General features: G+C 43.9%; 2 protein-coding genes across 4 annotated transcripts in view; both read left to right on the top strand.

Annotated features, from left to right (window-relative positions):
- SYNPR (synaptoporin) overlaps window positions 1-7856 on the top strand; it is a 111523-nt gene extending 103667 nt beyond the window's left edge. For all 3 annotated transcript variants that reach the window (XM_042015115.1, XM_042015134.1, XM_042015124.1), the window contains 2 exons: window positions 4870-5061; window positions 6073-7856. In XM_042015115.1, coding sequence (XP_041871049.1) covers window positions 4870-5061; window positions 6073-6339 — 459 coding nt within the window. In that variant the 3' untranslated portion in view covers window positions 6340-7856. The remainder of the gene's footprint in view (window positions 1-4869; window positions 5062-6072) is intronic.
- Window positions 7857-11536: 3680 nt separating this feature from the next.
- SNTN (sentan, cilia apical structure protein) lies at window positions 11537-18055 on the top strand. Its single transcript, XM_042015102.1, has 4 exons — window positions 11537-14785; window positions 15389-15423; window positions 16191-16330; window positions 17756-18055. Exons 1-4 carry the CDS (start codon window positions 14676-14678, stop codon window positions 17912-17914), a joined length of 444 nt encoding a protein of 147 aa, XP_041871036.1. The 5' UTR covers window positions 11537-14675; the 3' UTR covers window positions 17915-18055.
- Window positions 18056-18323: the final 268 nt, after the last annotated feature.

The raw sequence follows: 18323 nt of genomic DNA, 5'->3' as shown, positions 1-18323 counted from the left end.
CATATGTGCTCTATTTAAAGTCCATGTGCTGACAACCTTATGTGCCTTCAGGTTTGTCTTTGGGAAGTTATAATTTGGCCATGAGAAATGACATGCATTCATGTATAAATGGAAATCACTTTATTAATATTCCAATCAATTAATATAAATGCATGAAATTATTCAGCCAAGAAAGGTGACTGACATAGCCCTGAAAATAGATAGTTCATTTTTATAGTGATTACTTGATAATCTCATTCTTACGGTGCATAAAGATGCTTACATCTTAAGAAGATGAGATCTTTCCTTTGTATCTGGAGTCCTGTGAATAATCACATTATTCAGAGAGGCATTTGGTTCCTTACATATGTTGCAGATCGAGTGAATTAAGTACACCCTGGTCTGCCCTTTGGACACCTCTTTGATCAGACATGTTGTACTTCCTCACCTGTGTCCAGCTGTCTAGAAAATAGAGAGGAAAAGAATAAAGAGCCATCTACAAAAACAAAGACTGAATCCTTTACAGCTGAAAAATGAAATTAGGAAGAACCTGGCTATTTCTTTGCATTTCAAAGAGCTGTTTCAGCCTGCTGTTGTCATCTCCTTTTGAAGCACAAGCCAGGGTGACCTTGCTGTACATGCTGGTGCCTCCCAAAGGGCTCTGCACTTCCCTGCCAGAAGCAAGCTTGCAAGGCCTTACACTATTGCAAGAAGCATGTAATTCTTTCAAAGCTTCATTTGGCAGAAAATCTGGGGTGGGACCTCGTTCAAACCAAAAAAGAGCTAAAATGCCACTGTAGGAAGGCGTTTGCTTGCTTGCCTGCAGCAATCTGCTCTTGGCCACTTTCCTGGCTGGGACCGGGGCTGTGGCTCTTGCTGGGGTAGTTCTTGAATTTTTAGGTTGGTTGTGACTGTAAAAGCAAATCCTCTGAGTGGTTTGCCTCTGCTGGGTAAAGAAATCTCCCTCTGCTCCTGCGTGGCTGGCCATGAAACCTGTTGGCACTGCTAGACAGGGTCTGACTGGGAGGGTTTATGGACTTCAGAATTTGAGGAGTTGCTCCTTTGGATGCTGTAAATGTGGGGGAGGGTTTTCCCGAATGGAAAGGTTTTGTAGCATGAGCCCTACATGGAAGCCAATTACAAGGCAGGAGCTGCGGCTCTGTGAGGGAGGAAGGATGCCAGGAGCCCTTTGGCCAGGCCAGAGCTGAGGTTTTGCCTGTTTCCAGCCATGACAGCCCAAGACCATCCTGCCAGACTTGGCTGGGAGGGAGAGCAGGGCACCAAGTGCGTGCAGGGACATGTGTGTCACAGCCTTCAGGGGCTGATGAAGCCACTGACCAGCTTGGAGCAGATGAAACACATCCCCTTTCTGAGGGAACAAGCAGCTTCTGCAGAGGCTCTTGGCTGGGTGAGGTTGTGCCAGACACTGGGCAATCCAAAACTGTGCTCAGGAGGCTTAAGTGACTGCCCCTTTCAAAGAGGGACATTTTGCAAAAGCCAGTAGCTCGATAGCAAGGAGAAATATTTCAATTATCATGAAAAGGGCATTCACAGTCCTATTCTAAAATGTATAATATATAAAATTGTTCCAAGTAGGCATTTTTGGCAAACTCAGTAATAACAAATTCCAACTTGAAGAAGGCAGGAAGAATTTTTTTTTTTTTTTTGCACATACTTCAGTATCTTAAAAAGTCCCTCCTTGGATACTCAGAGTATTTTAAATTTCAGTTTTTGCCTTTCTTTACGTGTTCCTATTTTCCTTACTTCCCAAAGGCACCTGTAGGCAGAACAAAGTGTCTCAGATGAGATGTGAGAGAGAAACTTAGCAATTAGGAGTGTAGTGTAATCATACAACAATACACACTGAAGAGATCTGTAGACAGCGCTTTAAGAGAGCAACTACAAAAAATTACTTTGTTTCAAAGGAAAAAAAGCCTCAGCCATGCTATAGGGATATTAAACATTGAAATGCAAGTTTTGTTTTAGTGTGCAGGCACTCTGGCCTTAATTACCAAGGAGAAATTCCCCAGACAGATATTAAGCCACAGAACAGCTTAGCTTGAAATTCACTTTTATTTTCAGCATGTCATTATCTGGTAACTCTGTTCCACCCAGAGCTGTGAAAATGTTCAGCCAGAAATGCAAACCCACTTGAAAACAAGAGAGGTTCAAGTTCCAGCCAAAGCTGAAGGTTCGCAAAGATTCAAAATAAATAGGAAGATGCAAGTTCTCTCTAGTCATAGAATCATACATTTTGTTCCTTGCACTGTGCAGAGGTGGCAGAAAAAGTATTCCAAGAGCCCGAGTCTGGCCGTGTAGCCTTGGTGAGAACACCTACTGAAAAAATCCCAGTGTTCCATTAACCTTTCTGTCCTGTCTCCTTGGCCAGCTGTTGGCTGGCTGGTGGACAGGCTGCATGGTTTCCTCTTCGAGTCCCACTGTGCCATCTTTCACTTCTGGCTCAGTGTGTTTCTTGCACCCAGCCAGACTTTACAGTTTTAGGGAGTTCCTCTATACAAGAGCTGATCCTGGCACCCCAGGAGCAAGAACCCTTTCCCCAAGGCTCTGACCCGCTCAGAAATAGGGGAGTTTGTGGCAGAGAGGGCAGGGTTTTAGGCTTTGTGAACACCCTGGCACAGGGGGGCAGAGGAAGCCAGGAGAAGGCTGGAGCATGGGGTGTGATGGGGAAGATAAGACTTGAGAAATAACATTAAATATTTAGTGCCTTTAGGGCCATTCCCTCAACTGCACAGTGCCATGGGATGTTCCTAGAAGGACTTACAGCCCATGGCCACCAGCAGTCATAGTGAGGGACTCGTACAGATGGAGTCATTTGTGCAATGAGCCTCACCAACACGGGGTCAGGGCCTGGGAGCTCAACAGCAGGTCTGTACCCCTGCTGCTGTCACCTACTTCAAGAACTGCTCACTTTTAAAATTTCTCTCTTTTTAGCAAGTTTAATGTCATGCATTGTATTAGTTTTAGTCAGTTTGTTTACATCAAATTTCTACCTGCTGTTTATGCATTTCTTTAATTGGCATTGCCAGTGCACTGATTACAGAGCTGGATTTAGTTTACAAAGGCTCCAAGTGTGGTGACACTGGGAGAGGGTTGCTTGTCATTTAAAAAATACATTCCCCAAAATTCTGCTGTGGCCCCATCTCTTGTGTCAGTCAGAACCTGCATGGGGGCTTGGCATCTGGGTCAATAGCATGTCAAACCTCACAGCAAATAAAGAGCCTCTCCCATCATTGTCCACAGCTCAGCAGATATTTGGTGTTTCTACCAGCTGGAATTTTTAGGAAATGCTTGCAACTGAACTGTTGCCTCTAGGAATCTGTTTCTCATTCACTGCTAAGACATATGAGATACAAGAATTTCTTTTGCTGGAAATCAGCTTGAGAAGAAGAATTACTCTGGGCTATATGCCTCTGCCCCCATGGAGTCTCTTTGGGTGTTAAGAGAGTTGTCAGCTCCTGGGCTTCACGCTCTTCAAGAGAGCCCATTTGGGCAGCATGAAGGAGGTCAGAGCTCAGTGGCAGACAGGCCTGCAGAAAACAAACTGTTAAAAGAGAAGGATGTATCCTTTGGGAAAGCATCCAAGCACAGTTAATTTAATCCCATCTGCATCAGTGGAGACATCCTTTGTTCATGGCTTGCTTGTGTGGTGGCTTTATCGACTGGTGCCTCTTCCATTGTGACAGAGGCTCGCACCCTCCACCCCTGTGGTGCCACAGAGAGCTCCTTCCCCAAATGTCAGGTGTGCATGTAGATGAGAATGGTATTTCCTAGGGATTGCTTATTTCTTTGAGAAGCAGCCTGAAACACTGGGTTCTTAATGAATGTTTTCCCTTCCTTCCATGCACACCTTTATTTTGCAGGGGGGAAGGGGAAGCAGCCCCTTGGGAGGTGGGATATCAAGACGCAGCGATGCAGTTAGTGGTATGTTAGACTTTGGCACCTCTGCCATCTGTTGTGGGCTGACAGATGGGATGAAATATGACAGCAGAAAGGCTCTTCTGTTTTAGCAAGACACAAGAAAGCTTGAAAAATCACACCTCCTCCCTCCTTTCCCCCCAAACCCACACAAAAACAGTGTCACTTGGTCACTTGTTCTGGCTAAAACACGGAGAAGTTTATGCCTGAGCATGCTCCTGAAAGTCTTTGAGGGGAAAGTGAGCAGAGTGGATCAGAGCAGAGCTGCTCAGAGGCACTGGAACCTGGAGGGACCACCACACTTTCTCTACTCTTTTCACGTGGATGGGAATTAGGAACCAGTGCTTTACCGGGCCAGGGAGGAGTCTCTGCTTGGCAAGTCGTGCTGTTTACTTGCTCACTCATGGTAATTAGTGGCTGCATGCAGCAGGGACATTTGGCCTTACCTGTGGCTGGTGAGAAAGCTCCTCATCTGGTACATGAGGATTAGCCAATCTCACATTCTCCCTGAGACAGAAACACTTCCTATTGGAAACCCACACTGACTGTCTGTAGGAGTACCCAGGACAAGACCCAGCCCTCAGGAGGGCCCAGCTTCTTTACAGGCATGTGTATTTTGTAATTCATCTCAATGCCTCAGCCTGGTGCTGTGAACAGTCACATTTTCAAGGCAGCTCAGCGTCCTGGGTACCGGCCACATGTTTGTGGGAATCTTGCCTCAAGGCCAGAGATGCAAATGTCAGCCAAGGGGCTCTGCCCCATTAGGCATGTCAAGCACTTCTGAAAATCAGCTCTGTGGGTGATGACAGTAAGAGATGACAACCTTCCACGAAGTAACAAGCTCTTGGTATTTCTCTCCTCTGACACCAGCTTTCAGTTTTCTGGTGGTTTTTAATATTTTTTCCTTTCCAATGGACACACCAATATAATGCTTCTAACTAATTTGTCTTTTAGGATTTCATTGTGACAGTGGTCTTCTCATTCTTGTGGCTAGTGAGCTCATCTGCTTGGGCTAAAGGACTGTCAGATGTAAAGGTTGCAACTGACCCTGATGAAGTGCTGCTGCTGATATCTGCCTGCAAACAGCAGTCCAACAAATGCTTGCCTGTTCGCAGCCCTGTTATGTCAAGCCTCAACACTTCGGTTGTAAGTGACTTTGATTGCTGCTGTTCACCCTTACCTTGCAATGTATTTTCATCTTTTACCCATGTATTGACCTAAATTGACTGGTGTAAACCAGTTAGCTGGCATGATTTAATTGGAAGTGCAGTCTTGCTGAGGGAAAGGCAGGCTGTGACTCACAGCAGCTCTGCCAGAGCAGCAGCAGGATGAGCGTTCAGGGTTGGGAGAGGAAGAAGGCAAACTGTCTGTCCAACTGCATTGTTTGCCCCTCTGCTTTTAACTTGCTCACTGCAACACTTTTGAAAAGGGGCCTGTGTGCTCCTTTAGGAAAGAAACGTTTGTGCCATACAAATTCCTTTAAAAATCCTCAAAAAACAATATAAAATTGGACTTCAGAATGTTAAAAAAAACCCAAATACAATAAAACCCCTCCAGGCCAGCTGACCAATTAAGATCTCTCTTTTTAATTAGTTTCTTTCAATTTTATCTTTCCACAATTTCTTTAAATGAAATTATGTTTTCAAACAAAAAAAAATTTTGGTCTGAAAACATAACCTTCTTTTGGAAACAAAAAGCGAAGCAGACACCTTGTGAGCTACAGCTAAGGGAGGTGAATTAGGGAATTTGCTCCAAAGCTGAGAGAATTTTCCAGCAAGTTTTGGGAGAATCATAGAATCATTTAGGTTGGAAAAGGTCTCTAAGATCATAGAGTCCAACCACTAACGCAGCACTGCCAAGTCCAGCACTAAACCATGTCCCCAGGTGCCATATCTACACTTATCCCCATGGATGGTGACGCCACCACTTCCCTGGGCAGCCTATTCCAGTGCTTGACAACTGTTTCAGTAAAGAGATTTTTTTCTAATAACCAATCTGAGCCTCCTCTTGCACAGCTTGAGGCCATTTCCTCTTGTCCTTGGGAAGGAGGGGTTGGGAGAAGCTTTGCCTTTTCCCGGGACCATGCAGGGTCCATAACCTTAGGTTGAGCTGTGAGACCGTGGCTGCTGGTGATGATCTCCTCTTCTTCCCACCCAGGTCTTTGGCTACCTGAACTTTATCCTCTGGGCAGGCAACATTTGGTTTGTGTTTAAGGAGACGGGCTGGCATTCCTCAGGCCAGCGGCACCCTGCGGACACCATGGAGAAGCAGCCTGGCGGCTACAACCAAGGTGGCTACAACCAAGACAGCTACGGGCCAGCTGGCTCCTACAACCAGCCAGGCTCCTATGGCCAGGTGGGTGAATATGGCCAGTCCCAGAGCTACGGGCAGAGCGGGCCAACCTCCTTCGCTAATCAAATTTAGGGTTCACACACAGTGCAAGCTCTTGTGTCCCTCACATGTAGAGAGTTTAACAGGTCTCAAGTTTCAGTGGCACCAGATTTTTAAGGGTTCTACATAAAGTAATACTACAACACAGTGTTTAATGTCTATTGAAGGTTTAAGCCCACCTTGTTTGGCAGATGGGAGGTAGCCAGAGGGCTGGAGTTGGCCTTTTTTTCCCTGACTAGCCAGACACAGGGGATGTGCTCCTTGCTGGTGACCTGGAGTTGCTGTTGTAGTTCGCACTATAGAGATAACTTTATGGTAGTTTTGTATGTGTTAAGATGCTAGAAGCATTTTGTAGCCTCAAGTCTATAGTATTTAATATGCATAATATAATTGAATTTCCTTCTTAATTTTGGTGGAAAACGGAAGTGTTTTACTATGATTTCTACAAATTATTCTGTATATCCATGCATGTAACATTGTACCTAAATTTTCAAAACTGCCTGTCTGTGACTCTTCAGAGTGTTTGTTTTGGTTATACCTTCTGTTTCAGAAGATTTTACTATTATTTCAGTTAACTGAGTTGTCCATCTGTAATTTAGTGCATGGATAAGCAGGTTCATACTACCAAATGTCTGCACTGTGTAAATGGAACTTCTTGACTTCTGCCACTATATTTTGTTAAATGTCTGTTTAAGAGAAGTATGCATCTTTTATATATATTTTGCAGAGTTGAATATATGGCTTACCCAAGTTCTGAATGCTTTGTAACTAAACCGTTTTTCCTTGAAATGGCATTCAGTAGTATATATGGTACCTGACCAATGTTTACTCCATTTAACTCAGCTAAGTATTCCTTCTATACATCACTATTTCTATGGATGTTTTGTGAATCTTTTAACGTGAGCTGTGGAGAATAAGGACCAAGTAACTGTGTTATATGTTTACAAAGGTATTTATTTAACTAAGCTAACAGAGGTGCAGATATCAGTATACAAAATCATGTAAAAATGTCCTGTTGCTTGATACAGCAACATGAAAACTGCACGTGTTGTTGTGACCTTACAAAGCATAAATATTCCTTTATGCCCGCTTACGAGAAGAAAACCTTTCTGTCCGTGCTGATTCAAGATTTTTAGCTATCCCTCTGTTAGGTCACTGCTCTGAGCGCTAGCTTGGTGCTACTGGAGAATGTAACTGGATTGACCAAATAACCCAGGCTCAGAGGAACTCATCCTAAAAGAGCTGGAGCCAGACTTGTAGCCTGTTTGGATTCCTCCCTGGGAAATTCAACCCTTCCTCACTACAGCATACAGGATGCATTGATACAAATGAAAGCCTGAAGCACAATGTACTAATCAAAACTGATCATCTGCATTTCTAGATCAAAGTGTATCAGTATATAATCTTATTGTATGAGCTGTAATGTTGAAAGCGTCTTAGCTTAAAACAGCTTAGTCTCTTCTATGATTGTTGTAACCAATTTATGGCTACTTGGTGGATGAATCTATATTGTGATATCTATTTGACCCTAATAAAGTTATTGCATACAATGCATGTTTTCAGAGTATGTTAATATTGACATGTCACTGCCAAATAATGAAGGTAGCTATTAAAGAAAAATAACTGTTCCTGTGCCTGACCTTATTGGTCATATTCTTACTGTTTTCCAACACTTTTATGGGGATTGTTTTAATGTACAGTGGAGTATGACACTTCTGCAGACACCTGTCATTAAAGGTCAGTATCACAAGTTTTTAAAAAAATTAAAAGTATGCGGTTTAATACCTGCCTGCCTCTTTACCTCTCTTTCCACTGTCAGTAGGACAAGCCCAGTATTGTGCGAACCATCCCAGTTCTGAGGATTGCTGGAAAGCCATGTGTGAGTTGTAGAGAAAACAAACTGGAATATCTAAATGTTCTCCTGTTCCAAATGAGAGCAAGATACAATTTTCTGGGTTAAAGAAAAATTTTATTTTGGCTCTTAGTTAATTTGTTTGGGGTTTTTTGGTTTGGGTGGCTTTTTTGGCTGGTTTTTTGGTTTTGAGGGTTTTTGGTTGGTTTTTGGGGGGGGCTGCTTTTTTGGTTGGTTGGTTGGTTGTTTTTCTTCTTTTAAGTTTGGAAAAAAGTTAGATATTGGCAAGTCAGGAGAAAGTGAAATCTGTGTGTGTGCAAGGGGTGTGATCAGATGTGTATTCTTCATACCCACTCCCACATAGTCCTACTCCTACTCTATTTATTTTTTGTTACTGTTGTTCTTTTAAATTCCCTTTGTATTGGTTGATGAGGAATATCTCAAACTAAGCTCCCATATCGAAACTTCTCCACTAGAAATAGTTTTTGTGTCAACTAGCTTTCTCTTCATTAACTTTTCCACCCAAATGAGCAAGGTCCCATTCCCAAATTTTTCTATCCAATGCTGAGGGATGGAAATGAGTTTTGCTTTGGTTTATTCCTGCATTTCAAACCAGATGAAATTCTTGTGTAACCATGTGAGCACAGGACTGCAGCTTTCTGGAGTTCACACCCCTGGAGAAAGGACAGTTTCTAATACAAGGCTGGGAACAGAAATAAGATTATGTCGTATTTTGGGTACTATTTGCATAACTCCAGGTCTAAAGTTTTCTCATGAAGGGCAGAGCTGGTGGAAGAGTTGACAACAGTAATATAAGAGGCACGTGTTTTCATGGAAGACTTGCCCTTTGCTTTACCCAGCTGGCCAGATCTTCACAGGCACCTCAGCTCCTTGCTGCTGTACAGAACAGTTCAGCTGGTTGTTACCATTTGGGGCCTGTAATCTTCACTCTGAATTAGGAGGGAAGAAAAATGTCTTCATCTATAACTTCTCAGATTAGTAAAGTATGGCAGCAGCAAAAGTGAAAACAAAAGTGATGCATGCACTTGTCTGTGTTACGTGACAAAATGTATTTGAATGTTTCCTCAGTCTTCCTGGGAATTTGAGTCTTATCACATCCTTTTGTAGTTGTTGAGAAATTGAAAGTTTATTTCAACTGGGAATAGTGACTGCACAGCCAAGGGTTGAGCAACTGATGAAAAAGACTGCATTTGGTGTTACCTGGATTTAAGACAAATAGCGAAGTAAACTTGAGCATCCTTTGTGAAACTGCTGCTGGCAGCCTCGTTGCTTTCCTACTTCATCATTAGTGAGTATCTCTGCCAGTTAGTTAAATAACTAGGTCAGCTTGGGAAAAAAAAAACCAACGTGTTCCTTGATCTTCTGCGCTATCCCTCCTGTTTTCCCATGTGTTTCTCTTTATAGCCCATTTCTCAGCTACCCAAGTTAGGAGCATGTTTGCATTATCAAGTGTGAAGCTATGGGGGAGAGGCAGGTACATCTAGTGAGTGTGGTGGAGAGGGGGGGAGCACAGGACTTTCTCTCCAGGTGCCTCAGAGGCCAAGGAAGGGGCACATTCACCTACTGTTTTGGGGTTCCCCCCATTGCTCTTGGCTGGGATGGGGATGCACTTTGCAGAGCTGGAGCATCAATGCCCTCCATGGGAAGGTGTGATTCTGGGTACCCCTGGCTCTGCAGCCTGCTTCATTTCCTGCCCAGCACATCAAGGAGACAAGGATAAGTTCAGATGCAAACGTTCTGCCCTGACTTGATAGGGTTGGGGTTTTTGTGTGTGATATTTTTCCTGATGACAGAATCGCCTTCAGTGTAGCTGTTGAGCTGCACATAACAGAGTCTCAGTGATGGCTAAGACTTGGAGAAAGTTTGTGCTCCTGTTGCATGAATTCATGTTGCAATTGCCTGACTGGATTATTATTTCCAATCTTTATATGCTCTCAAAATGAAGGAGCAATCCAGGCTGTAGCCCTGAATCAATCTTGGCTGAAACTGTGATGCGCTGATGAAAGAGGCAGTGGCGTCAACATGCGTTGCACCTCCCTGTAGTCTGCTCCTGACAATATCTCCAGAGTTTCACAGTGTCATGGGTTAGCAAGCATAGTCCCGGAAGTGATGTTCTTGCAAAGGGGTGCTTACAGCTTCCTCTGTGACCTGACAGAACCTATCAGCTGGCCAGTTTGAATATGGACAATTCTTTAAGCCACTTAAAATTGTGACCGCCTCTGTGATCCACACTTAAGAATACACAACCCGCCCCCAGCTCTGTCTCGTTTCCGGTGCTGGGACAGGTGGCTGTGGGCCCTGTGCTGGGGCCAGCGGGCCTGGCCCAGGCCCTGCTCGGGCCAGGCTGGGCCAGGCCACGGCCATCCTGGAGCCGATGGGCTCTGTCCCACCCGTGGAACCCCCCCCCCCAGCAGGGCTGTGGGCAGCTGGAGCGGCTCAGCCCCACCCCTTCCAGTGCGGCCAAGATTCAGCTAAAGCTGCAGGGCTGTCCGGCAGAGTTCATGTGACCAACAGTGATAAGCAACATTCCAGCTGCAAGGCCTGGGTGAGATTAACCCTTTTAGTGCTGTGAAGAGCTGAAAACCTGAGGGAGAAGAAAGAGGAGATGCTTAAAGCTGAAATTCTGTTGTAAAGCTATGATGTATCAGAGTACCCATTGTAATTTCATGAAGGCATGGGGGGTGGAGCGTTCAACTTGTACTTGTGAGCAAAAGCACCTGTGCTGAGATAGGCAAATGCTGACGCAGCTGTAATTTCATGAGAAGTTTGAACAGGGAGAGAGGGACGAGATGAGGACTTTTGCTCCAAATGGGAAAGGAGAAGACCTCAGTTCCTAGAGATGCTCCCAGAGATAGTCCTAGAGATGAAGATGAGGAAGACCCTTTGCTCCCAGGGAAGGAGAAGGGCCTCTGTTCTTAGAGGTGAAATGCTCCCAGAGATGGGTGAAGAGAACTTTTATTTCTGAACGGCTCAACCTTAAAATTTTACCCCAGTAATTTCAAGATTGGACCCTCGAAAGCAGTTGTGGGAAAAGCTGCAAGTCGGGGGAAGGGACTCACATGTGAGCAAAGAACCAACCCAGGCGGCTGGCTCGTTGTGATAATGTTTTCATAGCATGGGCAAGAGAGACTCCTCTTCCTAAATGGAATGAAAAAGGTTATTATGGAAGTGGTAAACTGACTGAACATCTCAAGGGCTGTCTTTTTACATTGTCACTGGGAGAAGGGAGAAAGGTGGGGGGAGGAGAAGTGTTCTGAAGCTGTGGTATAATTTTTTTTCTTCTTTTAGGTCTGTTAATAAACTTCTTTATATTCTTTCAAGTTTGGTGCCTGCTTTGCGTTTCTCCTAATTCTTATCTCACAGAAGGTAAACAGTAATGAGTATTTTGGACCAAACCACTACACACAGTTAATATGACAGATTATGAACTACTGAGTAAAAGCTGCCACATATTATTGCATCCTTTTCTGAAAAAAATTATTATTGCACCATATCATGTCACAAGCATTTAGTCTTTTGTTCACTAGTTCTAAGATAGATTTGAGTCAAAATTCCTTATGTATGTGAATGGATGGTCTACTTAGCTTGTTCCCTCCCTAATGTAACTATTCTTTCTTAAGATTTCTGTTTATTCCCTGCTTCTGCTAAACCCAAGAGCTTTTTCTTTTGGAATTCTCTAACATCAGCAATAATCTGTATTTTGCTATTAATACCTGATGCTGATTATCCCATCATTTGTCAATGCCATCTATCCTTATTATGAAGATCTCAGCATTTCAATATGAAATTTTAATAGTTCAGTGGCGAGGCATCCCATTTGTTGCATTTAGTTTCTGTTCTTACATTTTCATTGTTGTGTCCCCCTTTAGTGAGATTTTAGGTTTTTAAGAATATAGCTACCTTTCTAACATCTAAATGTCGTATAATAAAACATTTCTTGGAGGAAAAATTACTTAGCAATAGTATTTTCAGGATTAAAGACCATCTAGTTCTATCCCCCCTGCTATGGGCAGGGACACCTTCCACTAGACCAGGTTGCTCAGAGTCCTACCCAGCCTGGCCTTGAACGCTTCCAGGGAGGGGACAGCCTCAACTTCTCTAGGTGAAGAGTTCAAGCTATTACCTGCTTGGGTGCAAGTTACCAGCTCTTCTCCTGCAGCTCCTGAAGGATTTGCTGGTGAAATGAAGTCTGAGAGGCCAGGAGGTGGGAATGCATCTCCTGTTTCAGGTATTCCCTTGTGCCTGTGTCCCTCTGATCCTGCCCACTGTGGGCAGGCCCTCCCCTGCCCTGCCCAGGGTCATCTCTAAGGGAGTCAGGGCTCTGTCACACACACACGTTTCACAACATCAGCCTTCATGAAATGCAAGAAGCATTTCCTTAAAAGAAGGAGGGGGAGAGCTCTGGGAAAATACCAAAAATGAAGCAGAGGCTGTGACTTTTTGCAGTGGCAATTATTTTAAGTGAACTGCCTGTAAAGATTGTGCAGTTTGAAGTGGCAGGTTGCGTATTTTGTGAAGACAAGATTGTTAACATGTGAAACATGCTGAAAATTGACCGATAAAAGCACCTGGATATTTCAAACATAAATAGTGTGTATCAAAATATCTACAGAGCAGATGGCCTGACTCCCCACACACCTTGCTGACCAGAATACTCGAGCAACACACACAGAGCCAAAATCTCACTGTCTTCAAAGCTGATCATCTGCAAAGGCAAGGGTTATCCTCATGCTACCCTTTATCTGTCAGGCACAAACGCTCCTGCATACACTAATTAGTGTATCCTAGGGGGATAATGAACCCCAGGTTTGTTTGAACTTGTTACTACCCCAGCAAAGCAAATCACCTGTTCTAGAGCTCAGGCTCTCAAACGTTGGGTGAGATTAAAACAACTGTGAGCTGAAACGTGATCTACCGTGGAAAGGTTCCAAAACATAGAGGGCTGGGTTTGCCAACCCGCTCACAGTACTGCCTGCCACTGATAAACGGGCAACTGAGTCTGTTTCTCACTCTCATTTTTTACCTTGGACGCTAAGACCAGACATACCCATTCCATGGATTAACCGGGATGTAAGGCTTTTCATGCCTCGTGTGGTTCAACAGATGTGAAAGGGAATTACCACTTCAACATGATATCAAGACTATTTTTTTTTTTTTAGCTGATGGCAGATTACTGAGCCTGAATTCTTGTTTCATTTTAGTGTGTTAATTGATGGGATAATGAGCATTGATTATATGTGTTTTGGCTTCTCATTGCAATTACAGGCTCTGTTTTATTCATGAGCCAGTCCTAAAGAATGCACTAGAGATCTAAGACAGCTTAAACCTCTCAGAAAAAGGCTCTGAATTGTTTGAATAATGACACTCTTAGATGGAAAATTAAAGGTTCTCTTTTCCCATGCTTTTTAAGATAATTAAAATCCAGCAACAGTAAGGTGGTGAACATCCTTATTCATTAGCCTTCAGTAATTTAGCTTCTACTAAATGAGGAAAACATTTTAATTCTCCAGGCCATCTGTTGCAGTCTCTTTTGTGTGTCCTGTTACATAAAGTCTCATCATGGATAGTTTTAACATCAGTATTGTATCCTTTCACCAGGAATGATGAGCTGGATGAGGTAGTTGAAGTGACTACCTATTAACAGACCACCCTGGGATTAAAGCAGCTGCTTGGTCTTTTAAGTTGAAGTTATCCTGTATAGACACCTCTAGGCAAAGGGTCAGCAGAGAGGAGCCCCTGCATGGAGATAGGCAGTGTGACAAGCTGTGTTTTCTAATAGTGATATCCATGCTAATAAATAACAAGAGTTCATCGGAGCCTTTCCAGTTCCTCTAATGTGTGACTGCTCTCCCATATGGCTCTGTGCTGCTTTTGGAAGCAGGTGCTGCTTTTGGAAGCAGGCACTCTCCGTTCAGGTAGGAACTACAGCAGAGGCTCCATGCTGGATGCTGCTTTGGAAGTGGTTTGGAGGCAGAGCAGGTCTCTTTGCACTGTGATGGGGAAATAGAATAAATATTAGAGTAGGAGTGTGCTTACCTAGGATAAATGCTGGATCAGGAACTGGGAGATGCTTAGATTCTGACTCAAGCTGTAGGAATAACTCACTTTATAGCTTGGGGCAGGTTACATTATCCCACACCGGGAAAGTTTCTCATTAAAATTATAATTTGTATACATGAATGGATGCAGTGTCGAAGTTATTCCTGATGCAAAGTTACATCCCCAGAGGTCTAAGAGGATCCAGGTTCCATTATGAGTTTGGTTTGTTTCTGTCAAATTCTCCTGTAAAATACAAGCCCCACTACTTGCCAGCCCAGCAGTGCCTTCCAGGGGCTGCTGTAGACCGCTGTATTTAGCTGGCTCCACGATTCCCAGGTAGAGTTTACATTATTGATAGGCATTGCTCCAAGCAGGCTGCTTCCACGGGGCAGAGCTTAAATCCATCTGCTTGCTATTATTCCCGTTGCTTGGAGATCACAAACACCCTCACCTCGAGATGTGTGGCTGCAGAACAAGTGTTCCCAGTATAAAACAGGATTCAGTCAATCAGCCAGCTCCTGCTTCCACCAAAAAAGACCCTCTGGCTGCTGCAGGCATGCCCAAGGGGTAAGTCATCGCTTTGTTCAGGCATCTGGGTGATGTGCCATTTGTCTCGGAACTCGTTATCTGGATGCGTTTGTCTCTATCACATGCTCTGTAATTAGTTTCTAGCAATTCAGCACAAGGTAAGCAGGTTTTAGGTTTTGATTGAAAGCCGGGAGGTGCTTCTCACAAATGTGAGTCCTCCTGGAAATAAAAGCTATGTGCCTGCTCCAAACTGAGAGGACTGGTGAGGAGGGGATGGCAGACCCCTCTGCATTTTCCTGGGAATGGGTGTAAAACTGAGAAACTTCCAGGACCTATTTCATGTTCTGAAGAAATTACATGAAGTATGTTGCAATGTCCCTCACTTAAAAATAATAATCAGCTTTAGTAACAACTCCAGGCTACTCACTTAGGTGAGGGATTAGAAGCGGTGTGATGTTCTTGTGCTGCTTGTAGAGGCCATTTTCCTTTCCACTGTGAAGGAAAGGCAGTCTTCCTTGGGGAAGCCCTGAGTTCCTGGGGGATTAAATAAAACAGAAATGAGCAAGCTCATTCATGGAGAAATTAAATACCCAACACAATTTACTGGGTGATAATTGTGCCTCTCTGCTTTCTCACCACCAGCGTACCCATAGCCAAGCAGCTGACATCAATACAAGGTAAGGGGATCCCTTCATTGTCCCTTTGGGGTTCAGGTCTTTCACAGCCCACGTGCAGAAAATTCTGGTGATGTCACAGGGCTGCGCAGGCTGTGCAGATCCTTAGCTGATGCAAGTCAGGAGGGTCTCATGGGTCCCTGTTCCAGGTGCTCCTGTGTTGTCACAACTCCTCTTCTGCTTGCCTTTTCATTAAAAATTACAACATAGATCATCTGTATGATCTCTGCTAATAGAGGCTTGTGAACATGCAGTCTTTTGGAGTCATGCATGAGTGGGGGGAATGAATCCAGCCAAAATCCCAAGTATGCCATAATGCTGAGGTGCAACACTAATGCTCAGACATGGACATTCCTGCGCAGCCAGCTTCCCAAATGGGCCATGTTTTCCCTGATACAGGTCTCTGGGAGTCCAAATGCATCCAGGAGATGGTCACCATGGCCTGTCCCTGTGGTGTGGCAGGTCCTTGCTGGATGCCCAGGGTCAGGATGGACCAGATGGGTCTCAAGCCCCACACTGTGTCACAGCCCTAGCTCTGCAGGAAAGCTTCCTTCAGGATATGGTTCCATGGGGCATGAAGCGTGTTGCTGGCCCACTCCAAATAAAATCTGGGCCAGATCCTCTGTGGGTATAAACAGTTTCAGTCTCATTAACTTTAATGAAACTAAACAGATTTCCATCCACCCAGGATGGTTCTAACAGATTCCTTTCAATTTTATCTCAAAAGCCTTTTTTTTTTTTTTTTTTGGATAAACTTTTCCTCCCTCCAGCCCTAAGAAAAGGCTCAGACCTTGAAAAGGCTTTTGCTACAGCAGCTTTGGTGTATAACAACTATGCTGACCCCAAGGGCAAGCTCAGCAAAGCTGAAACCAAGAGCTTACTACAGTCCCAGTTTTGGCATGTCATACAGGTGAGGGGGTTTGCTGAGTGGGTGGCACTGGGACAGCCCTGGCCGGGCAGTTTGGGTGCAGGAATGGCAGCTCAGGCTCCGTCCTGAAGCTGGTCAAGCATCAGTCAATGGGGTAATCCCAAATGAGACTTTAGGGATTTGGTACAAACATATTCAGTGACTTAGTTGCTTTATGTTGAGCCTGTGTCTAACACACGACCGAAGGAGGGGGACAGCAATAAACCATGGCCGATGCCTGGTTGAATTTGTTTAAAGAAAACGGGGCAATTGCAAAAAAAAAAAAAACCAACCAACCAAATAAAAACCCTTGGATGATAGCAAGAGGCTGTATTTATGAAGAGAAGAAACCTGTGGCATTTAATAAGGTGTTTGGTGGTTTGCCAGAGCACTGACCCAGTACTGAGAGCCAGCCCTGTGCCACGGACCCATGGTCACTGAGGTGACTGGTGGGGTTCCTGGGAGAGAGGGGAAAAGTGAGGAAAGCCCTCACCCACCTGGCCAGGTATGGTGAAAAACAGCCATAGCAGCCCTTGTGGCTGTAAACTTCCTGCAGGGTTTTTTTTTCCCTCCCTAAATTTAAAAAAAACACCAAAGCAAAACAAAAATTCCCCCATTTTATCAAGTGGTAGGGAAAGCTATAGAGGACTAATAAAAAAGAGCTCAATTAAGTAAATGAGAGAGGTAATACCTTTTCTTCCAAAAATAACAAAATCATGACTGGTTGGGAAGGGGAAATTGTCACCAAATTAGAAACTAGGCACCTTATTGAAAAAGAATTGAAAATATCAGTAGCTAATTAAACTTGGGATCCTGAGATGGTTTGGGAATTATTAAGCTAAAAAAACTATCCTGGAACTCCAGCGAGGTTTTTATGTAAGGAAATGGGAATAATAGATATGTTACAGAATTTTAATAATCCATTCCAACAGGAATGTCCAACAAGACCAAGAGTAGCAGTACTAACGTCATGTCTGTAAAATCAACAGTTTCTGAGACCTTCACAATATATACTTGTATATATTTGAATATTAAATTTAGGAGGGTGGGTTGGTTGGTTGGTTGGTTGTTTCCTCCTCCCAGTTTTATCAAGACACAGGACTCCCTTTTTTCCCAGCAGTTAGCAGCTATATCATCATTGTCAGATTTTCAGTCGTGATTAGCTGTCTTTTAAAAGATGTGTTATGGATTCTGGTGGAAACTTTGAGGACTGGTTGTTCCCCTTTCTGATTGCAATAATATTTCTGGTTGAATTTCTTTGTATACCTCTAGAAAAACTAATAATGTGGACATAACAACCTGAATGGGAAAATAGAAAAATACATTAATACTTACATAGGTAGATGTCTTTTTTTTTCCTAATGATGAAATAAAAAAAAGAAGGTCATGCTTAATTTTTTTTTTTTTTTCATTTAAAAACCTCCCTAGGGCCAAGAAAACAAACCAAAATACCAGGAAATAATTTCCTTCTTGGATGAGGATTCAGAGAACAAAATTGATTTTGAAGATTTCATGTTCTTGTTAGTCAGTCTCACTTTAATGTCTGACCTTCTGCAGGAGATTAAAAATGTGACAACCCCTAAATGATCTGTGATTTTAAAGAAGAAATGGCTTGGCACTGTATGAAGAAAGCATGAGGGGGCTACACACAGAGGTACCACTGTGTGCCTGGTTGCCCTGTGCTGGTCCCTTTTAAATGGAATAAAGTCGTGTCCAAACCTGGTTGAACTTACTCCTCTCTCAAAACACTCCATGAAGTTGGTGCTCAGGGATTTGTGTCCACTACGTTTGTGCTTTGGGAGAGTGAGTGACTGGCTCCTGCTGGGTCCAAGACCAGTGAACAGCTGGGAGCAACCCCCAGCCCAGTTTAATGCCAGGGAAAGGCAGCCCATTCTCTCCCAGACCTCTCCATCCTCTCCCTACAGTAGTGTGGGAGATGATGGAGAGACAGCTGCCAAAATGTGCAGCCCCATCCCTCGAGGCAGGGCTGCCCAGC

This window comes from Corvus kubaryi, unplaced genomic scaffold (genome assembly GCF_017639235.1).
Source record: "Corvus kubaryi isolate FWS band 111438036 unplaced genomic scaffold, C.kubaryi_AGA036_p1.0 136, whole genome shotgun sequence".
Classification (NCBI taxonomy): Eukaryota; Metazoa; Chordata; class Aves; order Passeriformes; family Corvidae; genus Corvus; species Corvus kubaryi.
The sequence above is the reverse complement of the archived record's forward strand: the minus strand, read 5'-3'. Positions and strand labels throughout refer to the sequence as shown.

Coding starts and splice junctions, on each gene's coding strand:
- SNTN (XM_042015102.1), top strand. CDS start 14,676: ATGTGTGGCTGCAGAACAAGTGTTCCCAGTATAAAACAGGATTCAGTC. Junction 14,786..15,388: donor GCTGCAGGCATGCCCAAGGG/GTAAGTCATCGC, acceptor TCTCACCACCAG/CGTACCCATAGCCAAGCAGC. Junction 16,331..17,755: donor AGTTTTGGCATGTCATACAG/GTGAGGGGGTTT, acceptor AAACCTCCCTAG/GGCCAAGAAAACAAACCAAA.